This window comes from Mus pahari, chromosome 14 (assembly GCF_900095145.1).
Source record: "Mus pahari chromosome 14, PAHARI_EIJ_v1.1, whole genome shotgun sequence".
NCBI lineage: Eukaryota > Metazoa > Chordata > Mammalia > Rodentia > Muridae > Mus > Mus pahari.
Window position 1 is genome coordinate 65,788,749 of NC_034603.1, and position 16,262 is coordinate 65,805,010.

The following is a 16,262-nucleotide window of genomic DNA, read 5'->3' on the forward strand; positions in this document are numbered from 1 at the left end:
GCTCCTTTGTCAAGATGGACGTGACGGGCTGTAGCTTAGCTGCAGGTGAGCTCCTTTGTCAAGATGGACGTGACGGGCTGTAGCTTAGCTGCAGGGTCCTTGCATAGAGTGCATCCAACCCCCATCACCACATGCATTCGTGGCGGTGTGCACAACTAATCTAGCCGGCGAGGGCACGAGGATCAGAAATTCAAAGGCATCCTTAGCTACATACATAGTTCAAGGCAAGTTCTTAGATACATGAACCCCTGTCTTTAAAAACAAGATAGGGCTCTTGTTAAAAGAGCTTGCTGCCAAGCCTGAGGACCTGAGTTCCATCACTAGGGCCCCATATGGTAAGAGGAGAGAACCAACTTCTACTAGTTATTCTCTGACCTTGCAGACATGCTATAACACATGTGTTCCCCATGAACACGCGGACGTGCACACCCAAAAGAATTAATAAGCTGAGAGATGTGTCAGTGGCGAAAAGCATTGTCTCCTCTTCTAGAGGACCCGGGTTCATGGCAAGGGTAGTGGAGCACACCTTTATACCAGCACTTGGAAGGAGAGGCAGGAGGGTCTCTGTGAGTTCAAGGCCAGCCTGGTCAACATAGTAAACTCTAAGACAGCCAAAGCTACATAGTGAGACACTGTCTTTTTTTTTTTTAAAAAAAAAGGAGGATCTGGGTTCAATTCCCAGAATCCACACATGGCAGCTCACGACCTCAGTTCCAAGGGATCTGACACCCTCTTCTGGCCTCCGTGGGCTCTAGACACTCATGTGAGACACAGCCATACATGCAGGCAGAACCCCCATATACATTACAGTAATAATTTTAAAAACAGGGTATGTTTATAGATTGTGTTGGACTTCTAACACTCCTGTGCTTCAGGGTGTGGCTTTATCTAGAACCAGGGTCATCACAGATGAGATGCAATTGCCCAGGAGCCAATAGGTCCTAATCTAAAAAGACCAGTTCTGTGTGACTAGTGTCCTTCTAAGATGACAGAGCCAGGGAGAGTGCTTTGTGAGAGTGTGGCAGAGACAGGCGGAGTTGTAGAGCCAAGGAATGCCAGATTGCTGTGCACCACCAGAAGCATGGGAGCCAAGCACTGCAGACGGCCCTGCTGGCACCTCCATTTCAGACTTCTAGACTCTGGAAGCAGGGGAGGGCATGATCGTTCTATATTTTAGAAACTTGTTTGTTTTGTTTTCTTTTTTTTCTCTTCCCTTCCTGGTGTTGCTAGGGGTTAAACTCTGGGGTTCTTGCACATGCTAGTCAGGGGTTCTATTTCTGGGTTACATCCGCACCCCAGGTTCCTATGGAGAGTTGTTCTGGGTTTGGGTTTTTGTGAAGCAGATGAGGGGGAGGCTTGATCTCCCTATGTGTCCCAGGCTGGCCTTGAACTCATCGACTTTCCTGTTGGATTATAGGCACACATCACCCTGCACGGTTCAGGTTTCTTTTTCATACAAGCTGGGCTGAGGGTACACCTCAGCTAGCAGAGTGTTTTTTCTCCAGCACATGCTAAACCCTGTTTCAATTCCCAGCTCTCAGAAGGTGGCAGGAAGATCAGAAGTTCAAGACTGTCCTTGGCTCCATAGACCTGGGCTACATGAGACCCTGACTTCAAACAAAGAGGCAAGTAAGCATCAGGGAGAGAAAAAACAAAAGAGAGAGAAATAAAAGTGAATTCTAAGCCACTCCGAAATACAGACAAGAAAGAGACAGGAGGAGATGGAGGGAGGACGCAGGAAATGTCACCAGCCCTGGAGCTTGTCACAGTGAGGGATGGTTGTGCTGCGTCTGTGGTCTGACCTCAAGCTGCTGGTAGATGTGGAGAGTCCAGCTGCCCCTGGCCTGTCACATCCCCTCTGCTGGTGGCTCCATCTTCTGGAGCCAGACCCAGCTGTCCCCTGGTGCACCTAGGGGGTCAGGTACAGGGGAGTCCTTGGGTCTGGGAGGTGGCTTTGGGTTCTCTATTGAGAGTACTCTCTGCCTCTATTTGTGGGATTCACTCAGAGGCAGAGGGATGGACCTTCCGCTGGCCACAAACCAGGTCCCTTTAGGACTTGGTAGGTTAAGGACCGGAAAGGTGGCAGACAGAAAAGAGGTTTTACAGGTCAACATCAACATCCGAAAGGAGGGTGCTCCATCCTCCCTGCCAATCAGGGACAGGCGTCCCCTTCACTAGCCACCTCCCCACCCCCACCAAGTGCCAAGATGCTGTGTTAATGCATGCTGGAGCTGGCCAATCTCTGGCCTTCCTTCCTCTCACCCAGGGGTCGGTGTCCCTTGTAGCTCGGCAGATTGTTGCAGCAGGGACCCTAGGCATAGGACACAGGACCCTCAGGCTCACTTTGCCTTTGTACTCCACTAGAGTCCCAGTGTTGCACAGGATGTTCAGGGCTAGATCAGTCTCCTCGCCCCAGAGCTTTGGCTGTCTCACCTGTGTGAAGATCCATCCTGTCCTGCTTGGGCAACAACAGTGGGTTAGCCTTGGCCATGTGGACGCTGGGCAGCAACAGTGGGTTTGTTAGCCTTGGCGGTGGCAGGCTTTGTCCCATTTTTCTCTGCTGTGCCTCATGGAACCGAGGGCCAAGAGACCTGCTGGGGTGTTCACATATCCAACAGTCTGTTATGGAACACCTGCTGTGTGCCACGGGAAGTGTCAGGCTCATGGGCGACAGCAGTGACCAAGTCAGTCAAAGCCCTATGCCTACCCTTGATACCATCCAGTGGGATGGAGGGACCTGACTGAAGACACAAGTGTCTGCTAAGTCAGGACCAGGGAGCTGCCCAGCTAGAAGCTGGCACAGTGCCTACCCTGCCTCACCCCTCTGCCGGGACTTGGGGGAGCTGAGAGAGGGTAGGAGGTGGGGGGATGGCAGGTTCCTGCCTTGGAAGCTTCCCTTGTGAAGAAGGGGTTGATGAACATGAAGAGTTGATAGTAGTTGGGGCTAGAATGGGCTGTTGGGGGGGGCAAGCTGTCTGTCATCCAGGCACACCAAGACACTGCTCTAGAGCCCCTCCCAGTTGCCGTGGATTAGGGGTGGAGGGGCTGGCTGGCTGCTGGGAGGGAATTTGCTTTGTGCTTGAAAACAAAGAACAGAGCCTGGGGCCCTCTTCTCATGGGGGTGGGGGTGGGGGCGGAGGCAGGCCAAAGGCTGTTGAAGGCTGTTGACGGGACCCGAGGCTAGCCTCATTCTGTGTGGGGACAGGCTGCGTTCCCAAGATTCAGAAGCCAGTAAGTGCCCCCCCACCCCCGCTTGGGGATCCCAGAACCTACTAGCTGCAAGACAGAGCAGGTGGTGTGTGTGTGTGTGTGTGTGTGTGTGTGTGTGCACTCAAGTCTTGCCAGCTAGTGAAGCCTGGTACTTGAGGGGACTTACACAGAGCTGCGGGCTTTGGTGTAGGGCAGGGGTACCTGGGGGTGGTGACATTCCTGGGACCCTGACAGCCACTTCACTCTTTCCCCCAGCCCTGCCGCTGAGGCCCCATTGTCTCCACTTCAACGTGGGGGCCCACCAGGATGAGCAAGCGGCCTGGTGATCTGGCCTGTGACTTGGAGCGCAGTCTGCCTGCCCTGGCCTCCCTGGGCACCTCACTGTCCCACAGCCAGAGCCTCTCCTCACACTTCATCCCACCGCCTCTGGAGAAGCGCAGGGCCATCTCTGACGTCCGCCGCACCTTCTGCCTTTTCGTTACCTTCGACCTGCTTTTCATCTCCCTCCTCTGGATCATCGAGCTAAATGTGAGTGGGGGCCCACATTGTGGGGGAGATGGGCCCCTGGTTCTTAGTTCACCCACTTGCCACATGGAAGAATGGGAAGTGATAATGGCCGTATTTACCTTCCACATAAAGAGAGATAACAGGGTCTGAGGGTAAGGGGCCAGGGGTTGTCATTTGTCCTAGGCTCCCAAGAACCTGAAGGAGCCTAGCTGAACAGATCTCTAGCTCCTAAGCTGAGCTTTTAGCCTGTGCACCATACTGCCCCCTAGTGGGGACTCTGCAAACAGGAGGAGGAGCACCTATGGCTGGGATGGGAACATTTTTGCCTTCTCTCTCTCTCTCTCTCTCTCTCTCTCTCTCTCTCTCTCTCTCTCTCTCTCTCTCTGCTCTCTCTCTCTCTGCTCTCTGGCGCATCCATTTATTCAGCAAACATGTTTTGAGGCCCTTCTGTGTCCCAGGTGCTATGCCAAAGCAAAAATGTGGGGCAAAACTTCAGTTCTTGGTGGGTGGCCGTGGTTTTGGGGACTGCTGCCTGATAGCCTAGAGAGGAAGCTGTCTCACAGCTTAGCATCCACACCCATCTCACAGCTTAGCATCCACACCCATCTCACAGCTTAGCATCCACACCCATGGCTCTGATCTGTCCAAGCCTCAGCACTCATAAAGTCAGGGATCCCCGAGCAGGATGTCCCAGACCTGGGCCTGCCTCAGTGTCCTCTCTGTTAGCCATGGGATCTCAGTCCTCAGTGCCCCCACCCCCCGTCAGAGTCAAAGGTCCTTTTTCCAGGTTCCAAGCTTGGCCTTTCTTGATATCAATGAATAGTTTGAGAAAGGGGTTAGTTAACAGCAAGATGGACAAGAAGTAAATTTGGCTCTGGTCATGTTGAGCTGGAGGGGTGAGGAAGGGCTCCGAGGGTGGGTGAGCACTTGTGTGTATCTGAGATGAATGGGTACCCTTGGGGTGATGCAGGCACCAGAGAAGAGGGCATTGGGTCATCTTACTGGTAAACGTCTGAGCTCCCAAGGCCCTATGGTGTCTTCCTTTGGAAGGTCCCGACTAGCATCCGAGCCACCCTGCGTCTCACCCACACCCCTAACTGAATACATATTTTATAACCAGAGAAGACGTGGGGAAATGTTGATAATTTTGCTTTTGAAATTCTTTGGCTGACAGCTGTGATTGCTCAGAAGTCATCATGCATCCCTGAGAGTTCGTGCAAAGTGATAGAACATAGCCCACAAACAAACTGCCTTCTGGAGGAAGAGTCTCCGAGTACTAGGTTTAACTCCTAGCAGAGGCAGTGCAACATTCCACTTGGCAGACAAAGGGAGACAGGGTGCGTGCATAGCCCTGGCTGAAAATGTTATAATTTCAGCCTTTTTGTTTTATTTTCTTATTTTGGTGAGAGGAGAGGAGAGGAGAGGAGAGGAGAGGAGAGGAGGAGGAAGAGGAAGACAGAGAGAGAATGTGTGTGTGTGTGTGTGTGGTGTATGCATGTGTGTGTATGTGTGTATGTATGTGTATGCATGTGTGTATTGTGTGTGTATGTGTTTGTGTGTTGGGGAGCACATGCCTTAGAGAGTCAGTTCTCTTTTTCCATCTCCTTATGAGGTGGGTGAAGTGTAGATAGTGAGATTCATGTGCACCCCTGGCAGCAAGCACCTTTACTAACAGAACCATCTCATTTGTCCCAGTTAGGAGTTTTTAAAGGTTTCTAGTACTGGCTCACCCCAAGATCCAAGCTCAGTGGCCTGAGCTTTTAACATGTGGCCCCAAGCCGGGTGTGACACACATCTGTAATGCTAGTATTTGGGAGGTAGAGGCAGGAAGACTAGAATTTCAAAGTCACCCTTGCCTACATAGTGAGCTAGAATCCAGCTTGGACTAAAGGAGACCCTGTATCAGAGAAACTCCTCCAAGAAATCACTCCAAAATCCAGATGACCTGCCAGAGTAGGAAGCCCTGAGACCAGCTGATTGTTAAAGGGTCTTTTGGGGCTCCATTACCAAAATCCTCCCCTCTCCCCAGGGGCTGGGATCTCCGTTCCCCTCTGAGGAGTTGAGATACAGTCTGGTTTTTGGACTCTGTCCAGACCCCCCTGTCTCTCCAATCCCTGGACATTGGCCTCTGAGCTAAGGTGTTAAGTGTCTTGGTGACAGTCCATGGCAGGCTGGGCAGGGACACAGCAAGCAGTGCAGGGCTGACTTTTCATGCCAGCCGGGCCCCTCGTGCGAGGCTCTCGTGCGAGGCTCTCGTGCGAGGCTCTGCAGCAGCAGCAGCAGGGCTGTGATGGATCTCACTCATTAGGCTCAAACCTAATTGATTGATTTGCCACCTGGGGCTCTGTCTGACACCACTACCTACCCAGCCCCCCTCGTCCCACTCGGATGGTGGCTGGCAAGATGGAGAACCAGAGTGTGGGGAGAGAAATGAGATTATAGAACAGGCAGTCTCCAGGATCCATGTACCAGCTCTGCCTGGGCACAGCTCACAAATCTCCGGGCCTGGACCCTCCTGGACAGTATACTTGAACTCAGTCTGGCCTGTGTGGGCTGCCTGGGTCCTTGGGGAACCAGACTGGTGTCTGAGGTCTTGGGCTGCTGGCCCAGTTCCCTTGTTGATTCATGAGCCCTCTTGGTGGCCGCTTGTCATTTCTAACTCTCCTCCAGATGAATGCCCTTGGCAGGGGCTCCTCTGTCGCTGGAGGAGGGGCATCCTTCAGGTCACGCCTGCCCTCAGAGCCCTTCCTGTCTTCCTCTGCAGACCAACACTGGCATCCGGAAGAACTTGGAGCAGGAAGTGATCCACTACAGCTTCCAGAGCTCGTTCTTCGACATCTTTGTGAGTGAGCTCCCAGCAAGCGCAGCAGAGCACCTTCCTCTGGGTTTTCCTTCTCCATCCCACATCTGTTCTGGTAGGGGGGAATCAGCTCATCCTCTGGCAGCCCTCAGTCTTCACAGAGCTCCCAAGTGGGCCCCACCTTCAGAGAGCCCAAGGTAGGGGCAGGGAGATAAAGACTTTGTGGCAGTTACATACAGTTTCTGCCAAGGAGACCCTGAGCCCTGTCCTTACCCAACGTGCGGTTACTCTTGTGGGAGTCAGGAGTGGCAGGAAGCCCCCTGCGGTAGGGCTGGGGAAGCCAGGCGGCCTCTGATGTTCTCCCCTCCCCACACCAGGTTCTGGCTTTCTTCCGCTTCTCTGGGCTGCTCCTGGGCTATGCTGTGCTCCGGCTCCAGCACTGGTGGGTGATTGCGGTAAGGTGCCACCTGCGGCAACTCCGAGGCCTTCCCTGGTCGGGACTGGTGTGAGGGTGCGTGCAGAGGACGCTGTCCCCAGCCTCCGCCTTCCCTCCTCCCCCACTTCTTGCCCGGCAGGTCACCACACTGGTGTCCAGCGCATTCCTCATTGTCAAGGTCATCCTTTCTGAGGTCAGTGGCTCAGGACCTAGCTGGTCTGATTGGCATCCAGCCCGAGGGAGGGATTCTCTTCTGAAGGGTGTGGGGGGTCTGCCCCTGCTATGTTGGAGAGAGGGGAATCTCTTATTATTTGCAATGAGTCATCCTTACTGGCTTCCCTAATTTATACCCCTGTAACCCTAAGGGTCAATAATTCTATATCTATACCTCTACCTAATCTATATATCTCTCCCTCTCCCTCTCCCTCTCCCTCTCCCTCTCCCTCCTCTACCTCTCCCTCTCCCATTTGGAGACAGGGACTGTAGCCCTTGACTGGCCTGGAACTTACTGTGTAGACAGGCTGGCCTCCAACTCACAGAGGTCTTCCTGCCTCTGCCTCCCAACGCACCACCACTCGTGGCTCTCTTTCTCATTAAACCAGGCTTTCGTATGCTGGTAACCATGAACTTCTGATGCTTCTGCCTCTGCCACCCAGTCTGGGATTACAAGAATGTGCCGCTGTGCTGATTTATAAGTGCCGGGGACGGAACCCAGGGCTTTGCACATGTTAGGCAAGCCCCCTGCGATTCCTGTCACAGACATAATTCATCTTAGAGTCATGTGTCATACATAGCTGGTCCCTAAACAGCTGGCACCAGGAATAGGGTATATCTAGTCTGGCTGGCCAGAGCTGGTGGCCTCTGGGGAGGGCTCTAGATTTGGGGTAACCATTGCCGTGGATTCAGTATTCTCTTCTGTCTCAGTTGCTCAGCAAAGGGGCATTTGGGTACCTGCTCCCCATCGTCTCTTTCGTCCTGGCCTGGCTGGAGACCTGGTTCCTTGATTTCAAAGTCTTACCCCAGGAGGCTGAAGAGGAGAGATGTGAGTCTCGGGGTTCGGGCCTGGGTGACCTGGGTTCCCCACGTTAGCAGCCCCTCTGAGCCCAAGGCGGGGACCTCTTGGACTGGGATAACGGCTGCCCGCTGCCCGGGTCTCCTCCCACAGGGTACCTTGCTGCCCAGGCTGCTGCTGCCCATGGACCCCTGCTGTTCTCCAGTGCTTTGTCTGAGGGCCAGTTCTACTCTCCCCCAGAATCCTTTGCAGGTGAGTGCTGCTGGGTAGAGAGCTGCCTTCAGGGAGGAGCTGGGTGGGGAGCCAGGTAGGCTGGGGCTGTTCTTTCTGTTCCTTCTCAGGCTCCCTGGGGAAAGCCAGCAACCCTCTCCCACACATGCTCAGCCCCCACATTCTTGCACTCATCTGTGAACCCCACCACCTCCTACTCTCGCTCCCCACCCCTTGTCATCTGCTCCTGTTTTCAACAGGGTCTGACAATGAATCAGATGAGGAAGTCACTGGGAAGAAAAGTTTCTCTGCCCAGGTACTTCCCTGCCCACCCCTACCCTCCCCTTGGAATGGGTCAGTGCTGGGCCGGGTGCAAGCTGGACCCCACGCACAGCCGAGCTGGTCTCTGCAAGGGTGGTGGGATGTGTGGGGCGAGAACAGGCTTGGAGCAAGGAGAGCACAGGTCCCCGCTGACCTCTTCCTGCCCCCTGCGCAGGAGCGGGAGTACATCCAGCAGGGAAAGGAAGCTACTGCAGTGGTGGATCAGATCCTGGCCCAGGAGGAGAACTGGAAGTTCGAGAGGAGTAACGTAAGGAGCCCCCGCCCAACCTGGCTTAGCTGCGTGTGGTGGGAGTCTTCACCCCTTTCCTGAGCCCCGAGAAGTGAACCTGAGGGCCGAGTAACCTGGAACCCTATCCCCGCCCCAGGGAGGTGATGGGGTACAGAATTGGAGCTAGCTAGAGCCTGGGGTCAGCCGCTCAGCAGGAGGCCGAGCTGGACTGGACTCTGCCCCCGTTTTCCATAGCCCAGGCCTCACCTCGCTGCTGTTGGACCCCTGGGATTCAGGCTCTGAGGGGAAGCCAACCTCTGTCCTGTGTGTGGTATTTTGGTTCATGATCAAAGCAATGTTATCTAAAAGAGATTGCAGGGAGCCAGGGAAGCAGGGACGCATGCCCGGGTCCTTGCTGGCCAGTGCCCCTGGCAGCCCTTGGCAGCCTGGAGCTGCGGTTCTGGTTTCTCACGGCTGCAGTCACAGCTGAGCTCCTGCCTTTCAACGTGAACGCAGAGCTGGTCTCTGCACGTGCCCCCGCTTGCCAGAACAGCCGTGTTCTAAATGCTGCGAAGATGTCCCTAGACTCGGGAGCTTGCCCGCCGGTGTCCTCCACCCTCCTCCCTGTCCCCCTCTGTCCTTGCCACAGGAGTATGGGGATACTGTGTACACCATTGAAGTTCCCTTCCATGGCAAGACCTTCATCTTGAAGGTGAGTGGAGAAGGGGATCCCAGAGACACCTCCTCCATCTGAAGGGCTCCTGCCCAGTCTTCCCACCAGTGGCGGTTTCTTTTCTGGCGTCACTCAGCCTTGACCCCCTCCCACAGGCCTTCCTGCCCTGTCCTGCTGAGCTGGTGTACCAGGAAGTGATCCTGCAGCCCGAGAGGATGGTGCTGTGGAACAAGACGGTGACTGCCTGCCAGGTGAGCCACCCAGGTCCCGCCTGCCACCTCTTCGCACATGGATCAGGCCCAGTCATGCCTTCCTGTAACGGTTTTCCTGCAGAGATTCTCTAGCTTCTCCTTGTAAAGTAGGTGCCACTGTGGTTGCCCCAAGAGGCAAGAAGGCTCAGAGTGCTTACCTTGTACTCAGCCCTGGACCTGCAGGGAGCAGCAGCTCTTAGTACAGTGTCCCCAGCTGAGAGGAGGCTAGTCAGGAGTTCCTGAGGTGCCGGGGCAATGCAGGGCTCCCCTGCTCCTCAGACCTCCCTGGTTGATCTTTAGATCCTACAGCGGGTGGAGGACAACACCCTTGTCTCCTATGATGTGTCATCCGGAGCTGCAGGTGGCGTTGTGTCCCCCAGGTGAGCACCCAGGCCCTCTCCCCTCGGTCACACCTCCCACACTCAGGACGCCTGTTCTAACCTGCCTTACCCCCAGGGACTTTGTGAATGTCCGACGGATTGAGCGGCGCAGAGACCGATACCTGTCATCCGGCATTGCCACCACACACTGCTCCAAGCCCCCCACGCACAAATACGTCAGGTGAGTCTGGCCTCCCTAAAGCTGCAAAGAACTCCGGGTACAGTCTGTACAGCTGAACAACCCTCCTGGCCCCCACACTGAGGCTGAAGCCCTGTTCTAGTCCCTGCTTACCAGGCCTTGTCCATCCCAGCCTAACCCTGCCAAGTCCTGCCTGGCACTTTGCCACCATCCCCCGAGGCTGAGGGGGGGTGTGAGTGGGCAGCTGGCCGGGATAGCCCCAGGAACGGGCTTGGGAGTGGCTGTGGCGCTGGGTTCTGAGTTCTGGGGTTCAATCAAGGTAGTTCACCTTCCCCCTCCCCGTTCTCACTGCCTCGCTTGTGTGGATGAGGGGGAGTGGAATTTAGGCTCTTGCTTGTGGAAGGTGGGAGGGGACTCTAGCATTCCTCCTGGCTGGTCGAGGTTGCAGTGCTGGGCCAGGTAGATCTTACGTCCCCAAGAGGTGGGGACTTTTCAAGAAGTTGAGATTAGGGCTCTCTGCCTTGGCTGTAGTGGCCTGGCCTTGCCAGGAGATTGGCAGGCTGTGTCCTCTGTGTCACCTCTTCATCTGTGGCTTAAGCGTGCTCAGCAGAAAGGCCATGGGAGGTGAACTGCCTGTGGGCCTGCTGCCTCCTGAAAAGACGCCCTCTTCTAGAGGCCATGATGCTGGATGCGGGTGACGGAAAGTACCAGCCTAGGCCCCTGGCTCCCAGTTACAGCTTATTGGACACGTCCGTGCCTAGCAGATAAGGACTGGTTGGAAGTGAACTCCCTGCCACTGTGGGGCGAGTGTGGGGCCAGCAGGCTTGGGTAGGCAGGTCGAGTGGGGGTAGAGGGCAGGTCCTGCAACCCCTGGCACCGGCTCTGGGCCAGGCTCAGGCAGGGAGGTAGGTTCCTAGGCTGCCCCTCCACCACAGTCCAGCTGGGCCAAGAGTGGCGGTGAGGACGGCCGGGGACTTGCTTGGTTCAGCAGGCCTCCCATGTGTATTTCTCTTCTTAGGGGGGAGAATGGCCCCGGAGGCTTCATTGTGCTCAAGTCAGCCAACAACCCCCGGGTCTGCACCTTCGTCTGGATTCTTAACACAGATCTCAAGGTGAGGCCATGGCAGGAAGCAGCGTGCTGGGGAATGGAGTCTGGTTGTGTGTAAACGTGGCTCCTCTCTGCCTTCCTCACGAACCCCCAACTTTAGTCTCCTAGACTGGATTGGTGGCAAGGTCCAGGTGGCCTTCTAGCCTTGAATTGTGGGAGACACGTGACCCCCTTTCTCATTCTGATTCCTAAGGCCCCAGGAGGGATGGTTGGCTGCCAGTCTGTTTGTGTGACTGGTGCCAAGACCTGCATACAACATGTTCCTCCCTCCAGGAACAGGGGGAGAGGGGAGCCCAGGCAGATTCCAGAATACCCCTACTAATGCGGGCTGCTAAGAGACCCTGCTGAAGGTGAGCCGTGATGTGACTTTCTCCTGCCTTCCCCAGGGCCGCCTGCCTCGGTACCTTATCCACCAGAGCCTTGGGGCCACCATGTTTGAATTTGCCTTTCACCTGCGGCAGCGCGTTGGAGAGCTGGGGGCCCGAGCTTGAGCATGGTCCCGCGCCACCCTGCGGGCCAGGGTTCTGTCCACCGCCTCGCCTCTGGAGCCAGAAAGTGAGACTGTTTGGCTTTCCTGCTGCTCATGAAGGACTTTGTGCTAAGCAGCAGGTGGCACCTCATTCCCTGGCTGTAGTATTCCACTAAGCCATGCTGCCTAGGGACAGGGTCCTGAGCAGTTGTGGGGTTCAGTACCTGGACTTGGGGTTTCCCAGACTGAAGGAGCCGGGACTGTCTCGCCCATGCTGACTTCTGGAGGAGACTGTCTGCCACACCTCACCAGGCATCTTAGACCTGGGCTTGGGTGGGCCAGGAGAGCATCCTATTGCCAGGGTGAAGGTGAGGGAGCTCTCTTAAGTTTTGTACCATTAGTGAAGGGGTCTGTGACCCTATTCTATACACATCGTGGGGATGCAAGGCAGGGGACAACACTGCACTCCTGCCTCTCCACGCCCTTACCCTCTACGAAGGCTTTCTTGGGGACCTTTGTAATGATTTGAGCCAATTAAAAACATGAAATAAAAAATAAAAACGCAGGGTGTGATGGTGCATTCTTTTAATCCCAGCACTTGGGAGGCAAAGGCAGGTAGATCTTGGAGTTTGAGGCTGGCTTGATCTATATAGTAATTTCCAGATCAGCCAGGACTGCTCAGGTAGATTCTTGTCTACTCAAAAAATAAAATTTATTCAAACAAAGAAAAAGCATTGCTTGCTGTGAGGCCTCGGTGGGATCTTCACTGCAAGGCTGAGCCTGGTAGCCCTCGACAGAAACACCACCCAGTCCCTCACCAGCACCCAGCCCCTCACCAGCACCCAGCCCCTCACCAGCACCCAGCCCCTCACCAGCACCCAGCCCCTCACCAGCACCCAGCCCCTCACCAGCACCCAGCTCCTCACCAGTACCCAGCCCCTCACCAGCACCCAGGATGAGCAGTTTCTAGGTTCCCCTTTCCTGAAAGGTTCTACTGCGATGTCCCGGGCTCAGGTCTGTATGCAGCTGGAGGTTGGCAAGATGCCCACTGAACCACAGCTGGCCTGAAGGCGGCACCTGGGCTTCAGGGTTACAGAGGTACCTGTGGTACCCCAGACACAGACCCTGAGTCTACAAGGCTCACCTTGACCCTGTGCCCCAACTGTCCTCACACTGGAAGCAACTTGAAGGCTAGGTTCCAGGGCTGGGCTGGTCAGGTCCCCTCTCCTTCCTCCCGTCTGTCCATACAGGCTTCTGAAGGAGTGTTAGCTTGGAGCCAGGTAGGTTTTTCTTGGTCTTGGCTAAGTGCAAGACCCCAGGCAACCCTTCCTTGAGCCTCCATTTCATGAGATCCCTCAAGCACCCAGAATGTAATTCATGGTATGAGAAGCTGGTGGGCAAGGAGGCAAGGCTGGGGGAAAGGGGCAGGGGGTGGGGGGAGGGGGAGGGAGAGGGAGAGGGAGAGGGAGAGGGAGAGGGAGAGGGAGAGCACTAGTCTCCCAGGTAAAGCAGTGGAACTGCCCAGTCCCAGAGTTCATTCCACTTTAGCTAGAAAAGCAGATAACAGAGGCAGGCAGATTTCTGAGTTCGAGGCCAGCCTTGTCTACAGAGTGAGTTCCAGGACAGCCAGGGCTATACAGAGAAACCCTGTCTCGAAAAAAAACCAAAAACAACAAAAAACAAACAAACAAAAACCAAAAGAAAAGCAGACAAGGGGCTGGAGAGATGGCTCAGCAGTTCAGAGCACTGACTGCTCTTCCAGAAGTCCGGAGTTCAATTCCCAGCAACCACATGGGATCTGATTCCCTCTTCTGGTGTGTCTGAAGACATGACAGTGTACTCATATACTCTAATTAAATAAAATCTTTTAAAAAAAGAAAGAAAGACAAGAAGGAAGGAAGAAAGAAAGAGAAAGAAAGAAAAGCTGATAAAGGGAGACTTGGAAAGGGGCAGCGGCTGCTCCATGAATATTAGGCCAGTCTGGGTCTCCTAACCCTGTCCAATGGGCTTTCTCTGTTTCTGTCCCACAGTGTTTCTCTCCATGCAAGCAAATGGGAAGGGATTTAGGAGAGCGCTTCTCTAATGATTGGCCCTGGGGAATGAAAGTGCCCAGACTCATACCCAGCGGTTGGGTGTGGCAGACATGTCTTCTCCCCTGCTGGTGTGTTGCTGGTTAGGAACTAAGCTTTCTGTACAGGCGACCTGAAGACTCGGTTATGTAATCCTCTGGTCAAGGGACCTCACTATGGTATGTGCCCTTGAGCTCAGGAAGGGGAGATGATCCGGGCAGCCATGGGGCAGAGCGAGGGGGGCATCAGTTCCTGCTTCTCCTGTTCTGTTTACAGACGAGCTGCTGTCCTCCTTGGGCAAGGGGGGAGCGGAGGAAGACAGTGCCAAGGTGGCACGAGGCTGGCCATGTGCCTGGTCCGAGGTGGTGTTTGCAGCATGCTGGACACCCGGAGGTGCTACTCTGAGAACCCAGGCCCCCAACAGAGCATCTTGTAGGCTTTGAAAGCTGAACTCTGACCTGGGAGCAACCAGAATCTGAGTACCCCAACCCCCCCCCCCCGCCCTGGACTCAGAGCCCCACCACCACCAGTGAGTCTTGGCTCTGCTTATAGCATCTGACGCCAGAGGGGCTGAAAATAGCCCCTGGAGAAGGGGGGAGAGGGGGAAGAAGGGGCTATTTAAAGGGCTCCGGAGGAGCAGGGCATAGCAGAGGGAGCAATCAGAAATCATGGCCACTTCAGAGCTGAGCTGCCAAGTGTCTGAGGAGAACCAGGAACGCAGAGAAGCCTTCTGGGCCGAGTGGAAAGACCTGACTCTGTCTACTCGGCCGGAAGAGGGGTGAGTGTGAACCATCTGGAAGTTCTGCCTCTGCTCCCCCAAAGCACCTGCTACATATCAGAGTCCCTGAAGTTTCTGGGGGCCCCTCCCCTGCTCCAGGGATCTAACCATCCCAGGGAGACCCCACTTAGCCCAAGACAGAGAAGAGCTGCCCTCAGTTCACCACTTTTGTCTCCTTCCACTTTCAGATGCTCCCTGCATGAGGAGGATACACAGAGGCACGAGACCTATCACCGGCAGGGACGGTGTCAGGCGGTGGTACAGCGCTCACCATGGCTGGTGATGCGCCTGGGTATCCTTGGCCGTGGGCTGCAGGAATACCAGCTGCCGTACCAGCGGGTGCTGCCCCTGCCCATCTTCACGCCCACCAAGGTGGGGGCCTCCAAGGAGGAGCGCGAGGAGACCCCCATCCAGCTTCGGGAGCTGCTGGCCCTGGAGACAGCCCTGGGCGGCCAGTGCGTGGAGCGGCAGGACGTGGCTGAGATCACCAAGCAGCTTCCCCCCGTGGTGCCAGTCAGCAAACCCGGGCCCCTGCGCCGTACCCTGTCTCGATCCATGTCTCAGGAAGCTCAGAGAGGCTGAGATGGACTGTGTGACTCAGACTCCACTGTGTCTGTCTCAGGCTGGGCACTTCCTGGCTAGGACAATGGAGGAGAGCTGCTGGCAGTGGCTGCTTTGTAGTTTGCCCAGAGGTGGGGGCTATGGGAGGCGGGAGCCCGAGGCCAGGATGCCTAGGTGTCCTGAGTCCCCACAGGGAGTGGAGCGAGGATGGTGGGCACTAAGAGTGGAGAGCTGAGCACCCTCAGCCCCAGAAGAAGGGACAAGAGATACTGGTGAGAGGAGAGGCCCCTGGAAACGGCCTGTTTAGTAACAGATGGAGTAGGAGAAGGATGTGCAACGCTCTGGAAAGGAGGGGGATGTGAGGAGGGTGGAAGCGGGCAGGCCCCCAGCACCCTCTGTTAGCACTGCAATAAATGCTCAGCCATGTTCCACGCTTCTTTCTTTCTTTGTGGTTGGGGATGGGCAGGAATGTCCGCCGTGCACTTCTGGGAACAGCCAAGCATTGGAGTTAAATCTGGCATAACCAGAGGGTACACTCCATGCTCAGGGGTGGGGTACAGGGGCAGAGCTGTAAACAAGGGGACTGTCTGGTTCCCCTTCCTGTGCCACTGCCCAGCCCTGGCTTCACGTCCAGTTCCTGGCACTGGAGCGTGTCCAGCAGGCCAGCTGGCTTCAGGGTTTGTTTAAATGATATCTGTGGAGGAGGTTATGGAAGGGGCTGGCACCGGGGCCGTCCTTGGCTGTGCTTTGGGGTGTGGATGGGGTCAGTGACCCTAAGGCCTGTCAGTTGTAGATCCAGACAGAATCCATCCTTGGCTGGCATCAGGTGTCCCACTGTCCCTGGCCTGGGTGGGAGGACAGGGTTTAAGTTCCTGTCTGACCTCTGCAGCTGTTGTGATGACCCACGTCGCAGCCTGGGTGTCAGGCCCGTGGGATAAGGAAGGGACACAGAGGAGAACAGGATAGAAGACCAGGACTGTCTTAGCAGAGGCTAGTAACCCTCCCATCCCAGAAAGACAGGCCTTTCTTAGGACTTAAAGTGTCTCTGCTTTAGGAAGACTGGGGTGGGGTGCTGTTGCCAGGGTAGCTTGCCATTTTGAGAACATGGG

General features: G+C 55.4%; 2 protein-coding genes across 4 annotated transcripts in view; both read left to right on the forward strand.

Moving 5' to 3' along the window:
* Stard3 (StAR related lipid transfer domain containing 3) overlaps positions 1 to 12,310 on the forward strand; it is a 23,494-nt gene extending 11,184 nt beyond the window's left edge. The window contains exons 1-15 of one of the 3 annotated variants that reach the window (XM_029546469.1): positions 1,588 to 1,625; positions 3,466 to 3,738; positions 6,482 to 6,559; positions 6,895 to 6,972; positions 7,093 to 7,146; positions 7,878 to 7,995; positions 8,119 to 8,217; positions 8,436 to 8,491; positions 8,672 to 8,764; positions 9,375 to 9,437; positions 9,554 to 9,649; positions 9,950 to 10,029; positions 10,106 to 10,210; positions 11,187 to 11,280; positions 11,663 to 12,303. In XM_029546469.1, coding sequence (XP_029402329.1) covers positions 3,517 to 3,738; positions 6,482 to 6,559; positions 6,895 to 6,972; positions 7,093 to 7,146; positions 7,878 to 7,995; positions 8,119 to 8,217; positions 8,436 to 8,491; positions 8,672 to 8,764; positions 9,375 to 9,437; positions 9,554 to 9,649; positions 9,950 to 10,029; positions 10,106 to 10,210; positions 11,187 to 11,280; positions 11,663 to 11,767 — 1,341 coding nt within the window. In that variant the 5' untranslated portion in view covers positions 1,588 to 1,625; positions 3,466 to 3,516 and the 3' untranslated portion in view covers positions 11,768 to 12,303. Of the gene's footprint in view, positions 1 to 1,587; positions 1,630 to 3,465; positions 3,739 to 6,481; positions 6,560 to 6,894; positions 6,973 to 7,092; positions 7,147 to 7,877; positions 7,996 to 8,118; positions 8,218 to 8,435; positions 8,492 to 8,671; positions 8,765 to 9,374; positions 9,438 to 9,553; positions 9,650 to 9,949; positions 10,030 to 10,105; positions 10,211 to 11,186; positions 11,281 to 11,662 lie in introns of those variants that run through there. The other 2 variants (XM_029546470.1, XM_021212012.1) reach the window with 2 other exon arrangements.
* Positions 12,311 to 14,446: 2,136 nt separating this feature from the next.
* Positions 14,447 to 15,582, forward strand: Tcap (titin-cap). The gene is made up of 2 exons (XM_021213906.1): positions 14,447 to 14,592; positions 14,781 to 15,582. The coding sequence occupies exons 1-2, from the start codon at positions 14,483 to 14,485 to the stop codon at positions 15,172 to 15,174; spliced, it is 504 nt and encodes a 167-aa protein (XP_021069565.1). The 5' UTR covers positions 14,447 to 14,482; the 3' UTR covers positions 15,175 to 15,582.
* The last annotated feature ends 680 nt before the right edge of the window (positions 15,583 to 16,262 follow it).

Excerpts from the sequence above, each read along its gene's own strand:
- Tcap (XM_021213906.1), top strand. The coding sequence starts at position 14,483 with ATGGCCACTTCAGAGCTGAGCTGCCAAGTGTCTGAGGAGAACCAGGAA. Across the intron at positions 14,593-14,780 it reads TCTACTCGGCCGGAAGAGGG|ATGCTCCCTGCATGAGGAGG; the intron begins GTGAGTGTGAAC and ends TTCCACTTTCAG.